Below are 20,348 nucleotides of genomic sequence, written 5' to 3'. Positions count from 1 at the left end.
ATGTGATTTATTTACATCTTTTTTATATATAGTACTTTTTGGTAGTCAAAGAGGAACAGAGCATTCCTTAACTTCTTTTGCCCTCTTTTAAAGGTGTTCTAGAAATAGTCTTTCAAGGCAGTATGTTTTCCATCTCTCCTTTGTTTTTTCCCCACTGATAGTAAAAATAATTGCATAGCCATATACTGTCAGATTTATAGTATAAATAATAAAGCCTTACCACTGTTGAGTATAAATATGTATTTTTCCTTTAGTTAAAAAATTTTACAGCAGAATATGAAAATCACTGTTGTAAAATTGCTTTGAATCCTTTATTCTGAAATAATTTAAAATTAAAAAAAATTATAAAACTCCTATATTTGCTTTGATTCTTAAAGTACATAAAATATTTTCTCAGTTGTTGATGTTACATCCAACCACATGCATGTATATACAAATAACTTATTTCTTGTAATACTTATTATGTCTTTCATGTATAGATGATAACACTGCTGCCTGTAGATTAATTTTGCAACTTTGTAGTTTAAAACATTGTGTTACTACTATATTTTGCTCCTACATGTAACTAATATATGATTAACAGGTAAACAAGTCAAGCTATTAGTTCCTTTTTATCAGTTCACATATAATTTCTTATTCACATCACCAGTACCTGCCACTTCATGGAATTTAACATATAAATTTTAATGTTATTGGGAGAAAAACTATAAGTGTTGCTCATGTTTTGCATATTAATATTTAAGGTGAAATTATTTTTCAGAAATTTAGGAGTCAAGGTCAGTTAGAAAAAGTGTATTGAGATTTGTGAGGTTATTTCTGTAAATACATTCTTATAAAATGTTATTAATATATAAATATAGATTTCTGTTGTTTTGTTTTGTTTTTTGTTTTGTTTCTCTGTTTTGGTTCAAAGGTCACCAGAAAGACCTACAGGCGATCTTAGAGAAAGAATGAAGAACAAGCGCCAAGACGTGGACACTGAGCCCCAGAAACGAAATACAGAGGAGTCATCCTCACCTGTTAGGGTAGGATTGAATTTCCCAAAACCAAGTTAAACTTCAGTAGTAATTTGTTAATTTAAGTTTCATTTTAAGTATTATTTGTGTGCTAAATATATGGTAAGTGTGTAATATGGCATTATAATGTTCTATATGGATAATGTAATTTAGAGGGGAAGAGTCCCCTGGGAAAACTGTGATTGGTTCAGTTCTTTATGGTAGTTAAGATAAAAGGGATTATTTGGCAGAACTCAAGCTGAACTTAGTAGGGATTTTGTACCTTGATGAGGATCATGAGTATCTTTAAGTTTCCGGAATTCAGCCAGCCATCACATCTGCTCCAAGAAAGGTTGAAGTGGCTTACAGTAGAACACTTACACAAATTAAAACAATGAAAGCAAAACACATGGGGTTAACAAACTGAACTAGGAAGTTGAGATAAAAGAAAGCAAATATGACCACAAATTTTAGCTGTGAATTTGTTGGCAGTGAAGCCAAGATAAATAACATTTATAATGTAGTTCATTGAATAAAAGAAAACAGTTGTTTGTCAGGAATGGAAATCTTTCCCAGAGCTAATTGTTTTCTAGAAATTTATCATACCATATTTCACATACCATACAGTTCACTCATTAAAAGTGTACTCCTCAGTGGTTTTTAGTATATTATTAGAGTTGTGAAACCATCACCATAGTCAATTTTAGAATATTTTCATTGCTCCATAAAGAAATGCCAAACTTTTCAGCAGACGCCCTCCTAGCCACCAGCCCTAGGCAACTGCTAAATCCTCTTTCTCTTTCTAGAGATTTGCCTATATATTTCATATAAATGGAATAATAAAACGTGATCTTTTGTGACTAGCTTTTTTCACTTAGCATAGTTTTTCAAGGTTCATGAAACAGTATGGGATGCATCAGTATTTTGTTCCTGATTTTTGTCAGATAATATTACATTGTATTAATAATATCGCATTTTGTTTATCCACTCGTCAGTGATGGATATTTGGGCTTTTTCTACTTTTTGACTCTTGTGTATAATGCTGCTGTGAACATTTATGTACAAGTTTTTGTATGGAAATGTTTTTATTTCTATTGGGTTTATATTGAAGAGTGAAATTGCCGAGTTCTACAGTAACTCTGTGTTTAACCTTTTAAGGAACTGCCAGACTAAGTGGCTGTATCATTTCACATTTTTGACAGCATATGAAAGTTCTAGTTTCTGCACATCATCATCAACACTTTTGTTATCTAACTTTTTGATTATAGCCATCTTGGTGGGTGTGAAATGATAATCTAATTGTGGTTTTTATTTGCATTTTGGATTCTAATTATATTGAGCATCTTTTTGTGTACTTACTGGCTGTTTGTATATTTTCTTTGGAGATCCTTTTCCCATTTAAAAAATTGGGTTGTCTTTTTATTATAGAGTTATAAGTGCTCTCTTTATTTTGGATACAAGTCCCTTATCGTATATATAACTTGCAGATCTTTTCTCCCATTCTGTGTGTTGGCATCACATTCTTGATGGTGTCCTTTAAAACATATACATTTTTAATTTGATGAAATCTGACTTACTGTTTTTGTTTTTATTGTTATTGTTGCTTGTTTGTGCTTTTGATGTCATCTAAGAAACTATTTTTTAGTCCAGGGTCACAAAGATTTACATCTGTGTTTTCTTTGAAGCATATTATGGTTTTAGCTCTTATATTTAAGTCTTTGATACATTTTGAGCTAATTTTTATTTATGACGTGGTGAAGGTTCAGCCTTTTTCTTTTGCATGTGGATATCCAATTGTCCTCTATTATAGTCTTTTTATGAAAGTTACTGAACTGTATAAGCAACAACTTCCTTGATCACTTAAGGTATGTAGAAGCTTTCTGCGGCTGTTTTTGACCCATGATAAAAAAGCCCTGACAGTATTATAATTTGTGAAACTTATTTCTTATAATATAGTTTTAAGTATTTAGTTTTCTAATGTCTAATGTGATACAGTGATACAATCTTAAAAATCTTAAGTAGTTCTCAGCTGGAGGTTTTTATCAAAATTCCTTTTTTAGGGAAGATCTTTTTCAAAATACATATGCCAGTATTCCACTCCTAATCTACTGAATCAGAATTTCTGGGTTGGGGACTAAGCATGTGTATTACATTTTGAAGTAACCTATTGATTCAGAGTAAGAGATGCCTCAGTGGTCTGCTGGTAAATGTACAGCTACTGTGAAAAAAAGAAAGCCATGGTTTCTGGGGTTTGCCAGTTCTTTTATGTAAATACTCCCACCGTGGTGAGTTTCAAGTTTTCAAAGACCTCACTGACAGATGCATAGTTGGGAAGAGATGCTAAGTGACATTATATACAGTGTTCCCATTATGTATATTATAAACACACAAAATGTAAATAATCTCAGGAGTGAATTTACTATGAGTTCTGAGTAATTATTACCTTTGTTTTTAATACAGTTTATTTGTTTAATCATGGCTGTGTTTAACAGTGACTTCCAGAATTCCTAAAAATTTAAATCAGCTCTTATGAGTCAGTACAGACTGACTCTAGCATACTGCTAGATTAATTGTTATTAGTATAAGGAGCAAACATCTGGAATCCATATTTAGAGCATATTACTTTAGGAATTGTTAAACTCTTCTTGTCTCCTTGTCTGTAAAATGGAAATGCTGGCTGTCAGCGTTGCTGTGAAGAAAATACATGTAAATGATTTACTATTCCATGATGACATGTGCATAATAAATGGTATATACTGATATTGAAATGGCGCTTAGCATTTTCTAATATAAATTGTCTTTAGGCTCGTATAGAAGATGAACGTCAGCCTTGGAGATGTAGGTTGTTGACAGATAACTGAATGTAAGTGTGGTGTTTATCATAAAGGTTTTTATGTTCATCAAATAAAGTTAGTACAGTAAAGTTGGCATTTTGTTAAGAAATTTAAAGCCTGATTCTTGCTTTCCCTAGATGAGAAAGCCCTCAAAGGCACTGAGCATCGTGTATACCGAAGGGATAGAGTTATAAGTTTCAACAGTGATCAGGTTTTAGGTAATACACCATCTAAACTTAAACAGAACTGTTATTAAGCTAGGACACCAGGGTATTAATTATTATTTATTATTATTCTTTGAGACAGAGTGTTACCCTGTCTCCCAGACTGGAGTGCAATGGCATGATCTCTGCTCACTACAACCTCTGCCTCCTGGGTTCAAGTGATTCTCCTGCCTCACCCTCCCGAGTAGCTGAGATTACAGGTGTGCGCCACCATGCCTAGCTAAATTTTTGTATCTTTAGTAGAGATGGGGGTTCACCATGTTGGCTAGTCTGCTCTCGAACTCCTGACCTTGTGATCCACCCGCCTTGGCCTCCCAAAGTGCTGGGATTACAGGCATGAGCCACGGCGCCCAGCTGGTATTATTTTTAGTGTTATATATGACAGGTAACAGATACTGATCATTTTTATTGTGCATTCCTGCTGCAACACTTGACTGTTGATCTTCATGTAATGAATTTCTGTAGGAAGATCAGGCCTATGTTAGGTAAGGGCAGCTGTGGAATAGATTACATAGGCATAGCTAAGATAGAATGGGTGTGATTTTCAGCAAATTAGCGTAATTCCTCCTCTTCTCTGTCACTGATGTCAACTCCAATGTGTCTGAATTATGGGGTTGATAACTCCTGATCTTGTAGTGAGACAGAGTCATAAATGGATAACTTGTAATTCTGTAGCATGTGATAGTATGTCAGAAAGATATAAGCAAAATGCACAACGGAGAGAGTAAATAATTACCTGGAGAACCAGGGAATGCTTCAGGGAAAATGACACTTGGACTGGTGTTGAAGGAATAGATGGGGTGTCAGAGGGGAGGGAAGAAGAGAACACCAACACAAGAAATGTAAGGAGTTTTAAAGGACTAATGTGTTTGAGAAACTTGTGAAGCTGTGTGCCTAGTTTATAAAAATGATAACATGTGGATGTGAGATGAAGGCTGAAGTAGATTAGGACCAGATTATCAGTGGTCTTGTGTGCCAAACTCACAGTTTAGCAATAGAGGAAAGAGACTTACATGCTGAGATCTGTTTTGCTCACCAGTTTACCTCCAGACCCTGGAACTAGTAAGTTCACTTACTGAATTAATGGAAAGTGGTTCTGATATGCAGCTGTGATTGAGAACCCCCACTGATCTAAGGTCTGTGCTGTCAAATGTGGGTAGTTTGAATTGAAGTGTGCTATAAGTATAAAATACGTAGTGAATTTCAGAGATTTAGTATGAAAAAAAAGTAAAATATCTCAAATTTTAAAATGTTGATTTTATGTTGAGAGGACAATAATTTTGGATATGCTGGGTTAAATAATGTTATCAATATTTTAATTTTACCTTTATCTTTTTTCTTTTTAATGTTACAACAAGGAATTGTAAAATTACTTAAGTGCTTGCATCGTGTTTCTATTGGAAAGGGCTGGTCTAGGTGATATGAATCAGACTTACTACAGTGGAACTGAAAAGTGAGAGGCTTATTTGAGGTAGTCAGTAGCAGATAGTTGCATTTAATCAGTAGAGATTTTCAGATTAAAATGGAATTGTATTTTCATTTTGTATGACAGAGACTTGTTATTTTATGGAATTTGAGCACAAAAGATAATTAGCTTTAAAAGCAAAATTAGACCCCTAAATATAGTCAGGAAGAATATTCAAGCATTTATTGATGACAGAGGCATAAAGGTGTTGTAGAGCATCCTTATCTCTTAATAGAAGCTTTGTGACTACATTCAAGAAAGAATTAGATAATTCGCCATTGTGGGAAGACACCTAGTTTAGGAGTTAGAGATGCCCTATGAGTATTGCTTACGTAAAGTCTTACGTCAGAGCAAGTGGGCAAGAGCAGTGGTCTGAGTTTATTTTTCTTTATTGATCTCTGTTTTTATTTTCATTTTTTTAATGTAGTAAAATACACATAAAATTTACTATTTTAACAATTTTTTGATGCACAGTTTATTGACAATTAAGTGCATTTACACTGTTAGGCAAACGATACCACCATTCATTTCCAGAACTTTTTCATTATCTTTGTTTTTAAAGTGTTAAGTTTTTTGTTGTTGTTTATTTGTCCTCATATACAATATTAAAACAATTGGGATAGCTGGGTGCGGTGGCTCACACCTGTAATCCTAGCACTTTGGGAGGCTGAGGCAGGCAGATCACTTGAGGCCAGGAGTTTGAGACCAGACCGGCCAACATGGCGAAACCCCGTCTCTACTAAAAATGCAAAAATTAGCCAGGTGTGGTGGCGCATGTCTATAATCCTAGCTACTCAGGAGGCTGGGGCAGGAGAATTACTTGAGCCTGGGAGGCGGAGGTTGCAGTGAACTGAGAATCACGCTAGCCTGGATGACAGAGTAAGACTCTGTTTCAAAAAAACAAAACAAAACAAAAATGACAATTGGAATAATATTTTAACTGATGTTAATTTTCCAAATGTTAATTATTTCAACTGGTTAAATACTTTTTCTTAACCTGCTATTTTAATAACTTTCTGGTTCCTGAAAAAGCCGTTTTTAGAGGTTTTGTTTTTTTTCTTTTCCACCTCGCGGTTTTTCTTTTGAGACTTCACAATGTTGTTCTCTTTCCCTTGTCCACTGTTTTTTCAAAGGACCATTTCTGTCATTTGTTTACGTTTCCTACCCCACCCCAACCTAATTGCTTACCTTCAAACAGAAGATTTAGACTTGATACTTATCCTGAATTTATTTAAGATGACTACACTCAAATTACTTTTTTAGATCTCAGTCTATAGGTGGATCTCAAGTCGATTATCCAACTTTAAACCTATTCCAGGTGTCTTATACTGAATTGAAAATGTAATTTTCTAGTATGAAGTTTACTGTCTCTTGAAACTGTGCCTTCTAGAATGTCCATGCAATTATTAGTTTTGTTTCACATTTGCCTCCTCAGTTCTCTTACTGCCCCCCGATATCCCCTACCTTGTTCTTTTTTTTTTTTTTTTCTTGACATGGGGTCTTGCTCTCCTTCCTGAGCTAAAGTGCAGTGATGCAAACATGATTCACTGAAGCCTCCACCTCCCAGGCTCAAACAATCATCCTTCCTCAGCCTCCAAAAATGTTGGGATTACAGTCGTGAGCCACTGCTCTTGGCCTTACTTTGTTCTTTTTCTACATCTTGATATTTCTGGCTAGATGAGAAAAAAAAATGGCACTGACTGTAGGGGAAGGGATAGTACTGTAGCTGTTATAATTAGCAGCACTCCTGCAGTGGAGGACTTTTAAGTTAGAAGGCCTTACCATTGTTACTGACTATATCTTAAGTCTCTTGACTTTGTCTTTTAACTTGTAGGATAGATGTACCTGCCCCAGTTTATCACAAGTTATGGTGAGAACCAAGTGAAGAAGTACATATGAAATTCTTTGGAAATAATAAAACAGTTTAAATGCAGAATAGAAATAGTAGAAAGTCACCAAAGTAAAAATTTAGGAAGCTGATCGCTGTAGGGTTAAATAGATCAAATGAATGTTGTTTGTTTATTTCAAAAGAAAAGGCTTAGAAGGATAAGAGTATAAATAGAGATATAGTATATCTACCGCCTGGTAGAAATTTGGTAATGCATATATAGTACGGAGATAACTGGTGATTTTCCAACATAGCTATATATTTTCATTTTATATGGAAAAAACTTTTAAGTTTTAGCCTAGCATGTTCTGCAAATGTATTCTTTGATAGCTTTAAGAGTTGTTCCAGTTGCTGTTCCTTGACGTAAAACAACCATTTATTATGTGCTCAAATTCTGTCAGGAATTCAGAAAGGGCACAGCAGGAATGTCTTTTCTCTTGATCTCAGCTAACGTACTGGAAGCACGTAGGCTGGAATCACTTGAAGGTTTATTCACTCACCTGTCTGGCAGTCGATGCTGGCTGTCACTAGAGGCCTCTGTTTGTCTCTATGTGGTCTCTTCACTTGGGCTTCCTCATGGCCTGATGACTGAATTCCAAGGATAAGTATTCTGAGACACATGCACACTGCCACACACAGCAAGGGAATGAGCATGTGCTTGTGCCCTGGTTTCTTTTATTGTAGAATGGTATTAGTAACCGAACCTGGGCGTTAGCTGTGTTTGTGCTACTGGGGTATTGTTTCTTTTAGAACCTCTCAGCTAGCAGAGCAAATAAATATATGCGTGTATACTAACGTATATATAAATATTTCTAGTGACCATCTGTATCTGTATTAAGTTAACCATGAGTTTTTACTGATTTCTCTAACTGTAATCCATTTCCACTATTAGTATTTTTATGCCCAGATGCCCCTTCCTTAGCTTGTGGGTGATCTTTGTATTGGATCCAGAGCCTTTTTTTTTCAATTTACTTTATTGAAATATAATTTTCAAACATTGAAATGCACCCATTTGAAGTATACAGTTTGAATCTTGACAGATGTGCCACATGTGTAACTACCACCACAATCAAGATACAGAACATACCTGTCAACCCAAAACATATCTTCATGCCTTTTTGTAGTCAGTCCCCTCCCAAACTCACTCCTGATAACCTCTGATCTGTCACTGTAATGAAATCATATATATTCCCATGTCTTGATTCTTTCAGCATAGTACTTCTCAGATTCAGCCACGTTGTTGCATATGTCAGTAGTTCGTTCCTTTTATTGCTGATTCATATTCTGTTAGATGGATATATCAAAATTTGTTTAGCCATTCACCAGTGGATAGACATTTGGGTTGTTTCTAGTTTTCAGCTATTATGAATAAAGCTGCTGTCAAAATGTGTAGATATGTTTTTGTGTGGACAAGTTTTCTTTTGGTAAATATCTAGGGGTAGAACTGTGTCTTATATGTATTTTTAACTTTATAAGAAACTGCTGAACAGTTTTCTGAAGTGGTTGTTCCATTTTGCATCTCCACTTACACCGAATAAGTTTCTCTCTGTATTCTTACCAACACTTGGCATTGTTGGTCTTTTTCATGTCAGCCATTCTAGTGGGTATATAGTAGTTTTAATTTTCATTTCTTGATGGTTAGTGATGTTGAACATCTTTTTGTATGTTTATTGGCTATTTTTTATCTTATGTATATCTTGTATTGGCTAAGTATTTATTAACATCTTTTGCTTATAAATTAGGCTCTTAGTCTTATTACCAATTTGTAATATTCTGTATACCAATCCTTTGTGAGATATATGTATTGCAAATACATTTCCCCAGTGTGCAGCCTGCCTTTTTATTTTCTTTGTGGTGTCTTTCAAAATGTCTTTCAACTTGAATGAAGTCCAGTTATATCCTATGTTGTTTTGCCACCACTTTAGTAATCCTCTGTAGTTTCTTTGTTTCTATGAAGATCATGTATTCCCAGCACATTGTGTATTTCATACTGTATATGCGGAATCAGCCATTTTCCTCAAAAAACTTGGTTCCTTTTACTGAGAGTACTTGAAAGGTTTTACCACTAGATTAGTCATTGTCTTTGGGGCTTTTCATTAGGTATACCTAGGAAATTCATATAGATCTTCTCTTTAAAAACAAACAAACATGAATTCAAATAATTCAGATTTGGACTGCAGGACTTTTACTTAACTTTGATTTTATTAGTTGTATGTTTTTTCTCTTCTGCTGAAAATTTTGGTCTCTGTTGACGTTATTCATTTGCTTGACTTTACATTACATTTAGTAGCTTCAGAATGACAACTGTATTGTTGTTAATAGTGTTATTACTGAGCTCAACTTAAGGTTTCTATGTAGTTCTTAAGATATATCCTATTAGGATAATGTTGTTAAATCTGTCTATTAGGAATATAGAGTCAAATTAGTATATTTTAAGTTACTTGAAACAGGTCTTCTCTATGTGGTTAAACTGCCAAATTGATACTTAATTGGGTTAACTGAAATAATCAGATAATTAAAAGTAATTTTCAAGTTTTTAGATTTCTTTTTTCTTTCATTTTTTAATTATATAAAACGTTTACATGATTTCAAAGCTAAATTTACAAAACAGTTTTACATTCAGAAAAGTCTAACTTCTGTCCTATGATTGCTGTACCCTTTTCCCTATAGGTAACCACATTTATGAGTTTTTGGATAATCCTGCTGTTTTAAAACACACATATTATATATATATATATTTTTAATATTTACATACATATATATGCACACACACAAATTAGTATATATAATCATCTTTTTTCTGTTTCTTAGATAAAAGGTAGCGTTACTATATACATTTTTCTTCACCTTGCTTTTTTAACACTGTACCAGAGATCATTCTATAGCAGTATGTAAAGCTACATCTTAAGCTTTTTCATAGTTACATAGTATTTCATTGTGTGATTGTGTGGTACATTATTCAGCCAGTCTTCTGTTAGTGGAGATTGTAGATTATTTCAGTCTTGCCACTAAAAGTAGAGCTACAGGGAATATATGCAATTGTTATATTTTTGTGTCTGTGTCTTAAGGAAATATAAATCTCCAGAAATGGGATTGCTGTATCAAAGGGTAAATGCCTATATAATCTTACTAAATAATGACATTTGCATTGTTGCCAGTGGCACACAGAGCCAACTAACTGACTTCATCTTTGCTTTGTTAGTATGTGTTTTCAAACTTGTCTTTTTGTCAATTTCATAGAAAAAATGTTATTTCATTATAGTTTTAATTATGTTTCTCTTATGAGTGAGGTTGGGCATCTTCATGTATTTACAGGTAATTTACTGTATCCCCTGCCCATTTTCTCTCACTCTCTCTTTTTTTTTTCTTCTCTGTTTTAAAAATTCTATATTTTAGGGAAAACCTTTTACTTAAGATATCAAGTACAGGTAATTTTATTTGTCACTTTTCTGTTTTTTTTTTCTTAAAAAAAAAAAAACTATGTTTTTTAACAGTTTTAGGATCACAGCAAAAGTTAATGGTAAATACAGAGATTTCCCGTAACTCTTTCTCCCCCAGCATATACAGAACTTGCACCACTATCAGTGTCTCACACCAGTGGTGCATTGTTGCGATCAGTGACCTTACGTGGACACATTATTATTGCTCATAGTCCATAGTGTAAAGTGTGGCTATTCTGTTTATTTGTCCATTGACCTACCAAAGGACATATTGGTTGTTTTCCAAGTTTTGGCAATTATAAATACAGCTGCTGTAAATATCTGTGTGTACCTTTTTGTGTGGACATATGTTTTCAACTTCTTTGGGTAAATAGGAGTGTAATTAATGGATTGTATGATAAGAATATGTTTAGTTTTGTAAAAAACTGCCAACTATCTTCTAAAGTGGCTGTATCATTTTGTATTTCCACCAGCAATGAATGAGAGTTTCTGTTGCTCCACATCCTGCCAGCATTTATTGTTGTCAGTGAATTGAATTTTGACTATTAAGATAGGTGTGTATTGGTATCTCTTTGTGGTTTTACTTTGTATTTCCCTGTTAGATAAGCTGTTGAGCGTCTTTTCATATACTTATTTGCCATCTGTATATCTTCGGTGAGATTGTTCAGGTCTTTTGCCCATTTTTAAAAATCAGGTTGTTTTCTTATTATTCAGTTTTAAGAGTTCTTTGTATGTTTTTGATAACAGTCCTTATTGAATAAGTCTTCTGTGCTGAGACCAGCTCTGTCGGGGAGACCCTAACCCAGCAGCACTAGAGGAATTAAAGACACACACAAAAATATAGAGGCGTGAAGTGGGAAATCAGGGGTCTCACAGCCTTCAGAGCTGAGAGCCCCGAATAGATATTGACTCACATGTTTATTTAACAGCAAGCCAGTTATTAGCATTGTTTCTGTACATATTAAATTAAGTAAAAATATCCGTTATGGGAAACGAAGGGATGGGCTGAATTAAAGGAATAGGTTGGGTAGTTAACTGCAGCAGGAGCATGTCCTTAAGGTACAGATCGCTCATGCTATTGTTTGTGGCTTAAGAATGCCTTTAAGAGATTTCCTGCCCTGGGCTGACCAGGTGTTCAGGGAATATTCAAGCATTTATTGATGACAGAGGCATAAAGGTGTTGTAGAGCATCCTTATCTCTTAATAGAAGCTTTGTGACTACATTCAAGAAAGAATTAGATAATTCGCCATTGTGGGAAGACACCTAGTTTAGGAGTTAGAGATGCCCTATGAGTATTGCTTACGTAAAGTCTTACGTCAGAGCAAGTGGGCAAGAGCAGTGGTCTGAGTTTATTTTTCTTTATTGATCTCTGTTTTTATTTTCATTTTTTTAATGTAGTAAAATACACATAAAATTTACTATTTTAACAATTTTTTGATGCACAGTTTATTGACAATTAAGTGCATTTACACTGTTAAAGTCAGTTTTGGCAAATAGTATTTTTCTAGAAATTTTATCCGTTTTTCTTCTAAGTTTTCAAACTTGTTTGCATAGAGTTATGTAAAGAAATCTCATCAGACACAAGTATCTCACCGGGCACAGTGGCTCATGCCTGTAATCCCAGTACTTTGGGAGGCCAAGGCAGGCAGATTGCTTGAGTTCAGGAGTTCAAGATCAGCCTGGGCAACATGGCAAAACCCCATCTCTACAAAACATACAGAAATTAGCCAGGTGTAATGGTGTGTGCCTGTAGTCCCAGCTACCCAGGAGGCTGAGGTGAGAGGATGACTTGAGCCCAGGAAGCAGAGGTTGCAGTGAGCCAAGATTGTGCCACTGTACTGCAGCCTGGATAACAGAGCTAGACCCTGTCTCAAAAAAAAAAAAAAAAATTAATAAACACCTCATAGTTTTATTTTTTCATTTCGCTTTGTTGTTAGTCATGACTAATTGAGCATTTATGTGATTCTTTTACTTCGTCATTTAGGATTTTGAATTTGTGTTTTCTCCCTTTTTTCTTGGTTAGGTTAGCCAGTGGTTTATTTTCAGAGAATCAGCTTTTACATTTGTATATTAGTTCCTTCTTTGTGCTTTCTAACATTTATTTCTGGGTTTTTTAATTCCTTCTATGGTTGCTTATTTTTTTGTTGTTGTTGAATTTGTTGAACACTTGTTTTCATTTTTATTTATGTTCTTTAATGCTGTAAGTTCTCATCAGATAACTGCTTTAGCTGAATCTCATGGATCTCATATGTCAAACTTTGACAGTTATTTTCAGGAAATTCTCCTCTCTAGATTTGGATTTCAGCCATTATCTAAGAATTGTTTAATGGAATGTTTTAAAATTTTCAGATTGAAGGGTCTTTTGTTTTTTATGTGTTTATGTGTGTTTTCTTTTGATTTTTAAAAAGTAACTTTCATGTTATTTTTCATATTTTTGAATTTGATGAGATTTTCTTTGTAGCCTAAGACAGTCACTTTTTCTCAGTTTTCCACCCATGCTTTAAAAAAAAGGTATATTTTCTAGTTCTTGGTTTTTAGGTTCTATAAATATATATAAAACATCTATTCTTTGGGCATCCTATATTTTTAAGATCCTTCTCTGTTTGATCTATTTTGGTTTGAGAACATTATGTTAAAGTATCTTATTAGTAGGTTTCTGTCTCTTTTACTCCATCTACTATAGTTTCTGCTCTTCACTACTATATTATTAGGTACATAGATACAGAAGTATTAATAACTATTTCTTTTTCATTTTAATTCTTTTCATACTTTTTAGAAGTGATGTTATTTTGGTTATCTGTATATTTCTTACTTGGTTTTTCTGAGATGAGCTAATTTAATTTATATGAGCACTTCATAAAAAGAATCTCTGATAATCCTATTTGGGTATTTTTCTTTAGTATAAACAAAATAAACTATAGCTTCATTAAGTATAGGACTAAAATACTGTCTTTGTTTCTAAAATATTGAAAGGAACTGGAACTGCAGATCTGTGAATAATTTCAAAATTTCGAAATATTAGGTGTATATATTCTAAAAGTATGTATAGACTGAGCAGGCTGTTGGGCTAATGTTCAGGCCAAAGCACAACAATGGACCATTTTACTAGGTTAATAAAGTGGTTTTTTTTTTTTAGCTTTAATCAGATGTGTCCAATTATAAAGGTTTGAAAACATTAAGGTAGAAACCCTAATCTTTTTAAAATTAATAGTTGCTTCACTTGTTAATAATTTTGAGATACCACATGGCACTAAATGACAGAGAAGAAAAATTGATATTAACATTAATTCTTCTAGAGCTGCTCAAAGAAAATCCAGAAATTCATTGATAATGTTAGTGTTCTGTGAAACTAAGTTTATTTTTGGAGCAATAGGATTTGGAATAGCATTATTCTTTTAAAATAAAAGGAAAGATTAGACCTAGTATCGTGGATCACACCTGTAATCCCAGTACTTTGGGAGACTGAGGTAGGAGGATTGGTTGAGCCCAGGAGTTCAAGACCAACTTGGGCAACATAGAGAGACCCTGTCTCTACAAATAAAAAAATTGTTTTAATTAGCTGGGCATAATGGTATGTACCAGCTATGGGAGGCTGAAGCAGGAGGATTGCTTGAGCCCAAGAGGTCAAGACTACAGTGAGCTATGATTGCGCCACTGCTCTTCAGCCTGGGTCATAGAACAAGACCCTGTCTCAAGTAGATAGATGGATAGATAGGATAGATAGATAAGATCAATAAGATAGGTAGATAGATGGATGATAGGAGAGGAAAACAAAGTTTTGTGTAAAACATTGAATGTTTAAAATCCTCTGATGTCAATATAATAAATATGGAATTATTACCTGAATGATAACTTTAGTAATGGATAGATTTGTATAGATGTTTATAAGTGAATATTAGTAGCAGGTGAGAATGTTATTGACATACAAATAATTGAGTCATTCTTTGACTAAATGTTCTGAGATAATTTTTATATATTAACTTAAAAGGAAATTTCTCCAAGTAATTGTGGAAAGATGTAAGTAAATCCAATATAGGAGGTGTGGTTATATAGGAAGCTCAGAAACTGTTAGGGATAAACGTAGAGTTGATTTTAGGCATAGAAAGTTAATTGCACTGGTATGGAGTAGAGTGACTTGACCTGACAATAGTTGCCAGCTGAAGAATTTCTCCAGAATTCATCACATAAAGAGAAGTTATGGAAAGTATTGACAAGGTTTAAAAACATGGGGGAAATACTTAGAAAATTCAATATGCGTCTAATTGGAAACCCAGAAGAAAAAAAGAAAAGAATGTTGGAGAAGCAACATTTTAAGAAATAGTAGCTGAGAATTTTCCATGATTGATGAACCATAAATCTACAGATACAAGACGTGCAGTACATCACAGATAGAATATTATAATGAAACTGCAAAACATCAGAGATACAGAGAAAATACTAGAAACCTCTAGATATAGAAAGACAAATCCCCATGCAAAAAAGCAACAGGATGGCATCAGTAACAAATAATGGAAGCTAAAAGGCAGTGAAATAATATTTTCAAAGTACTGAGATAAACCTGTGAACCGAAAGTATGTACCAGAGTCTGGCTTTCAAGAATGAGAATAAAATAAAGACCTTTTTCAAATAAAATTGGGAGTGTTTACTACCAACAGATCTTCACAAAATAGAGAATGTTTAAAAGTATATACATCAGGAAGATGGAAAAAGACCCTAGAAGAAGGGTCGGAAATGTGAATAGTAAAGGAGAAATTTTTATTAAGTTGGAAATTCTGTCTTGTTATAGCCGTTGAAGTTATCAAAAGTGTGGCATTGTACCATGAGGAAGTGAAGTGCAGTATGAAGTGTCATGCATATCGCTTTGGATTCCCCAGAACCCGTTCCACCACTTTTTCATTTTGTATCAGCATTGTGATTTGGGGAATTGATCCCACTTTCATGGCTGGGCCTTGATTAGTGGAATCCAGTTATAATAATCCCATTCCCCTTGCTAGTTCAGTTGATTCAGGAAGCAGGCCTAAGCCGTTTATCCCATGGCTATTACCTTGATAGCAATTATTCATACAGAGGTGGCCATGTGACTGAAGTTGGCCTGGTTGCTCTGAAGGAAATAATTCTTCTTTGTGCTTGTGGGAGAGATACATTGAGGAGACCCAGATTGCTGCTTCTTATGGTAAGAAATAAGCCTTAATGTGAAGTCAACATTAGGAATAGCGGAGCTGTGAGAAATGAAAACAAGAGTGAATATTTGGTCTTTGATGATTTCACTGTTACTAAGTCACTTAGGCCTGAAGTTTACCCTATTTATAGGCTTCATTTTATGTGAAACAATAGTTCAAATTTGTATAGCTTAGGAGATTATAGTTTCTTAGTTGAAGCTCCATTCTTCTCTGCAAAAACAAGTTAGACTTAATTAATATAATTATAATTTCAATTCTAAGGGGAGTTGGAAGATGTATGCTTTATGCTGTTCTGACAAGACTAGATTAATTTGGGGTATCATATTTCATTGAAGCACACTGGCAGATTAGTATGCCCAGAGAAGATGAAAGAGTGATTAGGAAAGGTCTAGCACATGAAAAGTATTAGATTTGTTTTGCATGATTCCAGAGGTTAGAACTAGTTCCAATCAGTAGAAATTCCAGAGAGGTATAACCTCTAGAGAGGTTAAGAAAGATGCGACGGGCATAAGAAATAATTTTCTAATAATTAGAACTGTCTGGAAATGGGACAAAAGGGTGCAAGAGTGGAGAGCCAAGATTTTTGCGCCCAAGAGTCTTCTAATAGAGGGCTTCTATAGCTATACAAATGTTATGGAAAATTGTTCTGCGTAGAGTAGGAGGTTGGATTATATTACTTACACAGGCTCCTAACCATTTTTAAACTTAGTTACTAATAATGGTTCTGAACTCTCTTAGTCTTGACACTTCCTTTTTATTTCATATTCTTTGTAATGCCTGCTTTTTATCTAAAATTTATGATGAACATAATCTGCCCACACATATAATGTTCAAGAAATAAATGTGCATATAAGAGTGGAAATGAAAGTAATATAAACATCTAAAATCATGTGTTACATTTCTGAAATTCAAGAAACTTAAAACCAAACATTTTTCCTAAGGCACAGACATTTGGGAGCAAGACCTGGTCTTAATTGAAATAAATTTAATTACGGTTTTTGTAAAAGTGGTGAATTTCTGTGTTTTGCTGCAAAAATGTTAGTATGTTTGGTCACAGGCTACTGTTCCAAACTCCACTGGAACAGTAGTACTACTTAATATGCTTTGAAATGCAAAAAAAAAAAAAAAAAAAAAAAAAAATCTAAACTCTAGAATATCTGGTCCCAAGGGTTTTGGCTAAAATACTGTAGTTCTTCAAGCATTTCAACACTTTGATGTTCCAGGATGACTAATTTAGAACACATAGTAATCAATAGGTAATACTTTTAGTTAATATGTTTGGATTTAAGAGAAGATGAGAAGCCATTCTGTTCAAGAAATACAGCAAGGTGGAATAGTAGACCATGCTACACTACGTTGGACAAGTAATACTATACCCTCTTTATTTGAATATAAGAGAAAAGGGGAAATCACTTTATTTGATAAAAGGAATAACATACCTAAACAAGTATACACATTGTTGAAGTGGAGAAAGTTAGGAAATAAGATGTTTTTTAAATGAGCTAGACCTTCTTAATAAATGTTACCAAAGTAATTTCCTGTATTATGATTTGAAGTAAGAACTTGAAATTCCATCACCTGTTTAAGCGTGCATTCAGTCTCTGGTACCTAATAATAGAAGTTATATATGATCTCTGGGAGTAGCATCAGAAAACATGATGCTAGTCCATGTTGAAAAACATGGACAATTCAGAAATTTTAATTTTAATGTTTAGGGTAAATAGGAAATATTTACATATATCATTATTAATGACATTTATTGATACAACATTTCTGGCTCTAAATCTGATAAAAAATAATGTTACAAATTTATAGATTTATTTTGCAGCACTAGCACTACTGCTGTGACACCCTTTTTAGCTAGACTTGCAGTTGGATTTCACATACTTTTAAGTGGACAGAAAGCACAGAATATGTTATTTAATAATTTGGAGATAACCTCCTATTAAATATTTTTGGCATAGTTATTCAGTAATGTCTATTTATAGTGGGTTTAATTCATAGAACATTCAAAAATTGTTTGGGATTTGGATAGTTCTTCACTGATATTCCACAGAATTTTTTAAGAGTAAAAATAAATTATATTTCTTCCTTTTGTCTTCTGTGCAAGTAAAGGCCCATTTCTATTTTCTTGACTCTTTACCATTTTTTTCATGGCAGGTTTTACTCTCATATAACTTACAAATTATTTTCGTCAGCCTCTGTTGTCTTACCAGCAATCAAATACAAATTTTGTCAGTAATATTTACAATATGACTTCATGCCTAAATATGTAGAATTTAGGGGCAGTTATTTATACTAGAGTTCTTTAAAAAGAAAACTACAAAGAGAAATTAATTTGTGTTTTAAGCAGCCAAATTTTATGATTAGTAATGCTCAGAAAGAAATTTGAGCACTTAATATCCTTATGTATATGTGTCTTTCGTAGTATTTACAATGTTAGTAAAAGTGAGACTTTTACTGTGTTGGAAGATAATAATTACATAACACTGGTTACTTTTATTTTCTCACCACCTAGTAAAATATGATTTGGAGTTCTTATGTAATAGGACATTTAATTGACTTTTATAATCTGAATTAATTTTGTCCTTTTTTGTGAGCTGCTTTTATACCTGGAATAAAATGTAAAACCTGTTTTTTAGCAGCAGTAGTGAGGACTAATTTGCTGACTGTCTTAGGTACCATTTGGTTTCATTAAAATGGGTAAAATATCTTTTTGTAAACCTTTGTAATACTATTAAATGAGTTTGGATTTATCCCTAGGTGTCTAGGAAAATGGCAATTACTTGAATATATGACAAGTCCTAGATCAGTTATTTTTAGAAGTCTGTGATGAATGGCTTATCCCTTTTTTGTCATTTTAAAATATAATCACTTACAAATCCTTCCATTGTATTTTATTCATTTTAAACTGTCTTTTCCCCAGTGATTTTCACTTGGAAACTTAGCATGTAGCTGAATGTCACAAGCTTGTTAAAGTATTAGATTTGCATTGCATATTTTCACATCTTAGCTACTCTTTAATATTTAAAGTTTTTGTTCTTTAGTAAAAAAGATATAGTGTAGTCTATATCTCTTTTAGTTTTTGTTCTTTAGCAAAGTTTTTGTTCTTTAGTAAAATAGTTGGAGTATAGTCTTTTCATTGTGGTGCTCAACTAGAACTTGTCACTTTCTGTACTTAGTGGATAAGTGACTATTTACAAAACTGATTCTTTGATGAAACAGAGATAAATGAAATTAAAATGTTCTCTATTACAATAAACTACCTCATATAATTTTTAAAAATATAGTAATCTGAATGTATGTATGTACTTTTTTAGAAAGAATCTTCAAGAGGGAGACATAGGGAAAAGGAAGACATAAAAATCACTAAGGAGAGAACTCCGGAAAGTGAAGAAGAAAATGTAGAATGGGAAACTAATAGAGATGGTGAGTTTCAGAATCTTGGTTTAAATGACGAATTCTTGATTATTTACTTTGTAGACATTTTGTGGGCTTCAGAACACCTTTCAACTGTGATTTCCCTCTTGTTTCAGAATCATCTTATTGACATATTTTTATCTTACTGAATTATAAGGCAAAAACTGGCATATAGTAGCTGTACAAAGGCAGGGAAAGTGGTTTGCATTGCATATTTTAATTTTCCCTTCCTAGTTTTTCCTCTAGAACTCTATTGTGCAGCATCACAGCCCTTCAGGATTGTATTGCATATGTAAATTTAAAAATTCCTAACAGTAAGCTTAAAAGGAAATCTAAATTTGTTTTACATAAAATATTATAAATGTGATTTTTAAATCTTAAGGACTTAGGAAAGTTGTTTCCAAGAAATGTTTGATTTGTATCTTTCAGAAGAAATCAAAATCAGATGAAGATAGAGACCTGGATTTATTAATAAAAAATTACCAAAAATTTTTTTTTCTTGAAGCATGGTCTCACTCTGTCACCCAGGCTGGAGGATGGTGGTATGATCATGGCTCACTGCAGCTTAGCCTCTTGGAGTCAAGCAATCCTCCTGCCTATTATCTCAGCACTTTGGGAGGCTAAGGCTGGAGTACCACTTTAGCCCAGGAGTTTGAGACCAGTGTGGGCAACAAAGACCCCATCTCTACAAAAAAAAAACAAAAAAATTAGCCTGACACAGTGGTGCATGCCTGTGATCCCAGCTACTTGGGAAGCTGAGGTGGGAGCAAAGTCATTTTTGAGTCATCATCTTAACAAATAAGCATTTATTTTCCACTCCTTGAATGTTTTCTCCACCTCTTTGATGTTCTGAAAGATGGGCACCATAACGTCATATTACCAAATGCAGAGAAAGAAAACT

At 33.6% G+C, this 20,348-nt stretch overlaps 1 protein-coding gene across 8 annotated transcripts in view; it reads left to right on the top strand.

Moving 5' to 3' along the window:
• ZC3H13 (zinc finger CCCH-type containing 13) overlaps nucleotides 1-20,348 on the top strand; it is a 93,991-nt gene that overhangs the window by 9,567 nt on the left and 64,076 nt on the right. For all 8 annotated transcript variants that reach the window (XM_037986714.2, XM_007960338.3, XM_037986712.2 and 5 more), the window contains exons 4-5: nucleotides 914-1,025; nucleotides 19,348-19,456. In XM_037986714.2, coding sequence (XP_037842642.2) covers nucleotides 914-1,025; nucleotides 19,348-19,456 — 221 coding nt within the window. The remainder of the gene's footprint in view (nucleotides 1-913; nucleotides 1,026-19,347; nucleotides 19,457-20,348) is intronic.

Source organism: Chlorocebus sabaeus, chromosome 3 (assembly GCF_047675955.1).
Source record: "Chlorocebus sabaeus isolate Y175 chromosome 3, mChlSab1.0.hap1, whole genome shotgun sequence".
Classification (NCBI taxonomy): Eukaryota; Metazoa; Chordata; class Mammalia; order Primates; family Cercopithecidae; genus Chlorocebus; species Chlorocebus sabaeus.
Note: the sequence above shows the minus strand (reverse complement) of the source record. Positions and strands in the feature narration are given on the sequence as shown.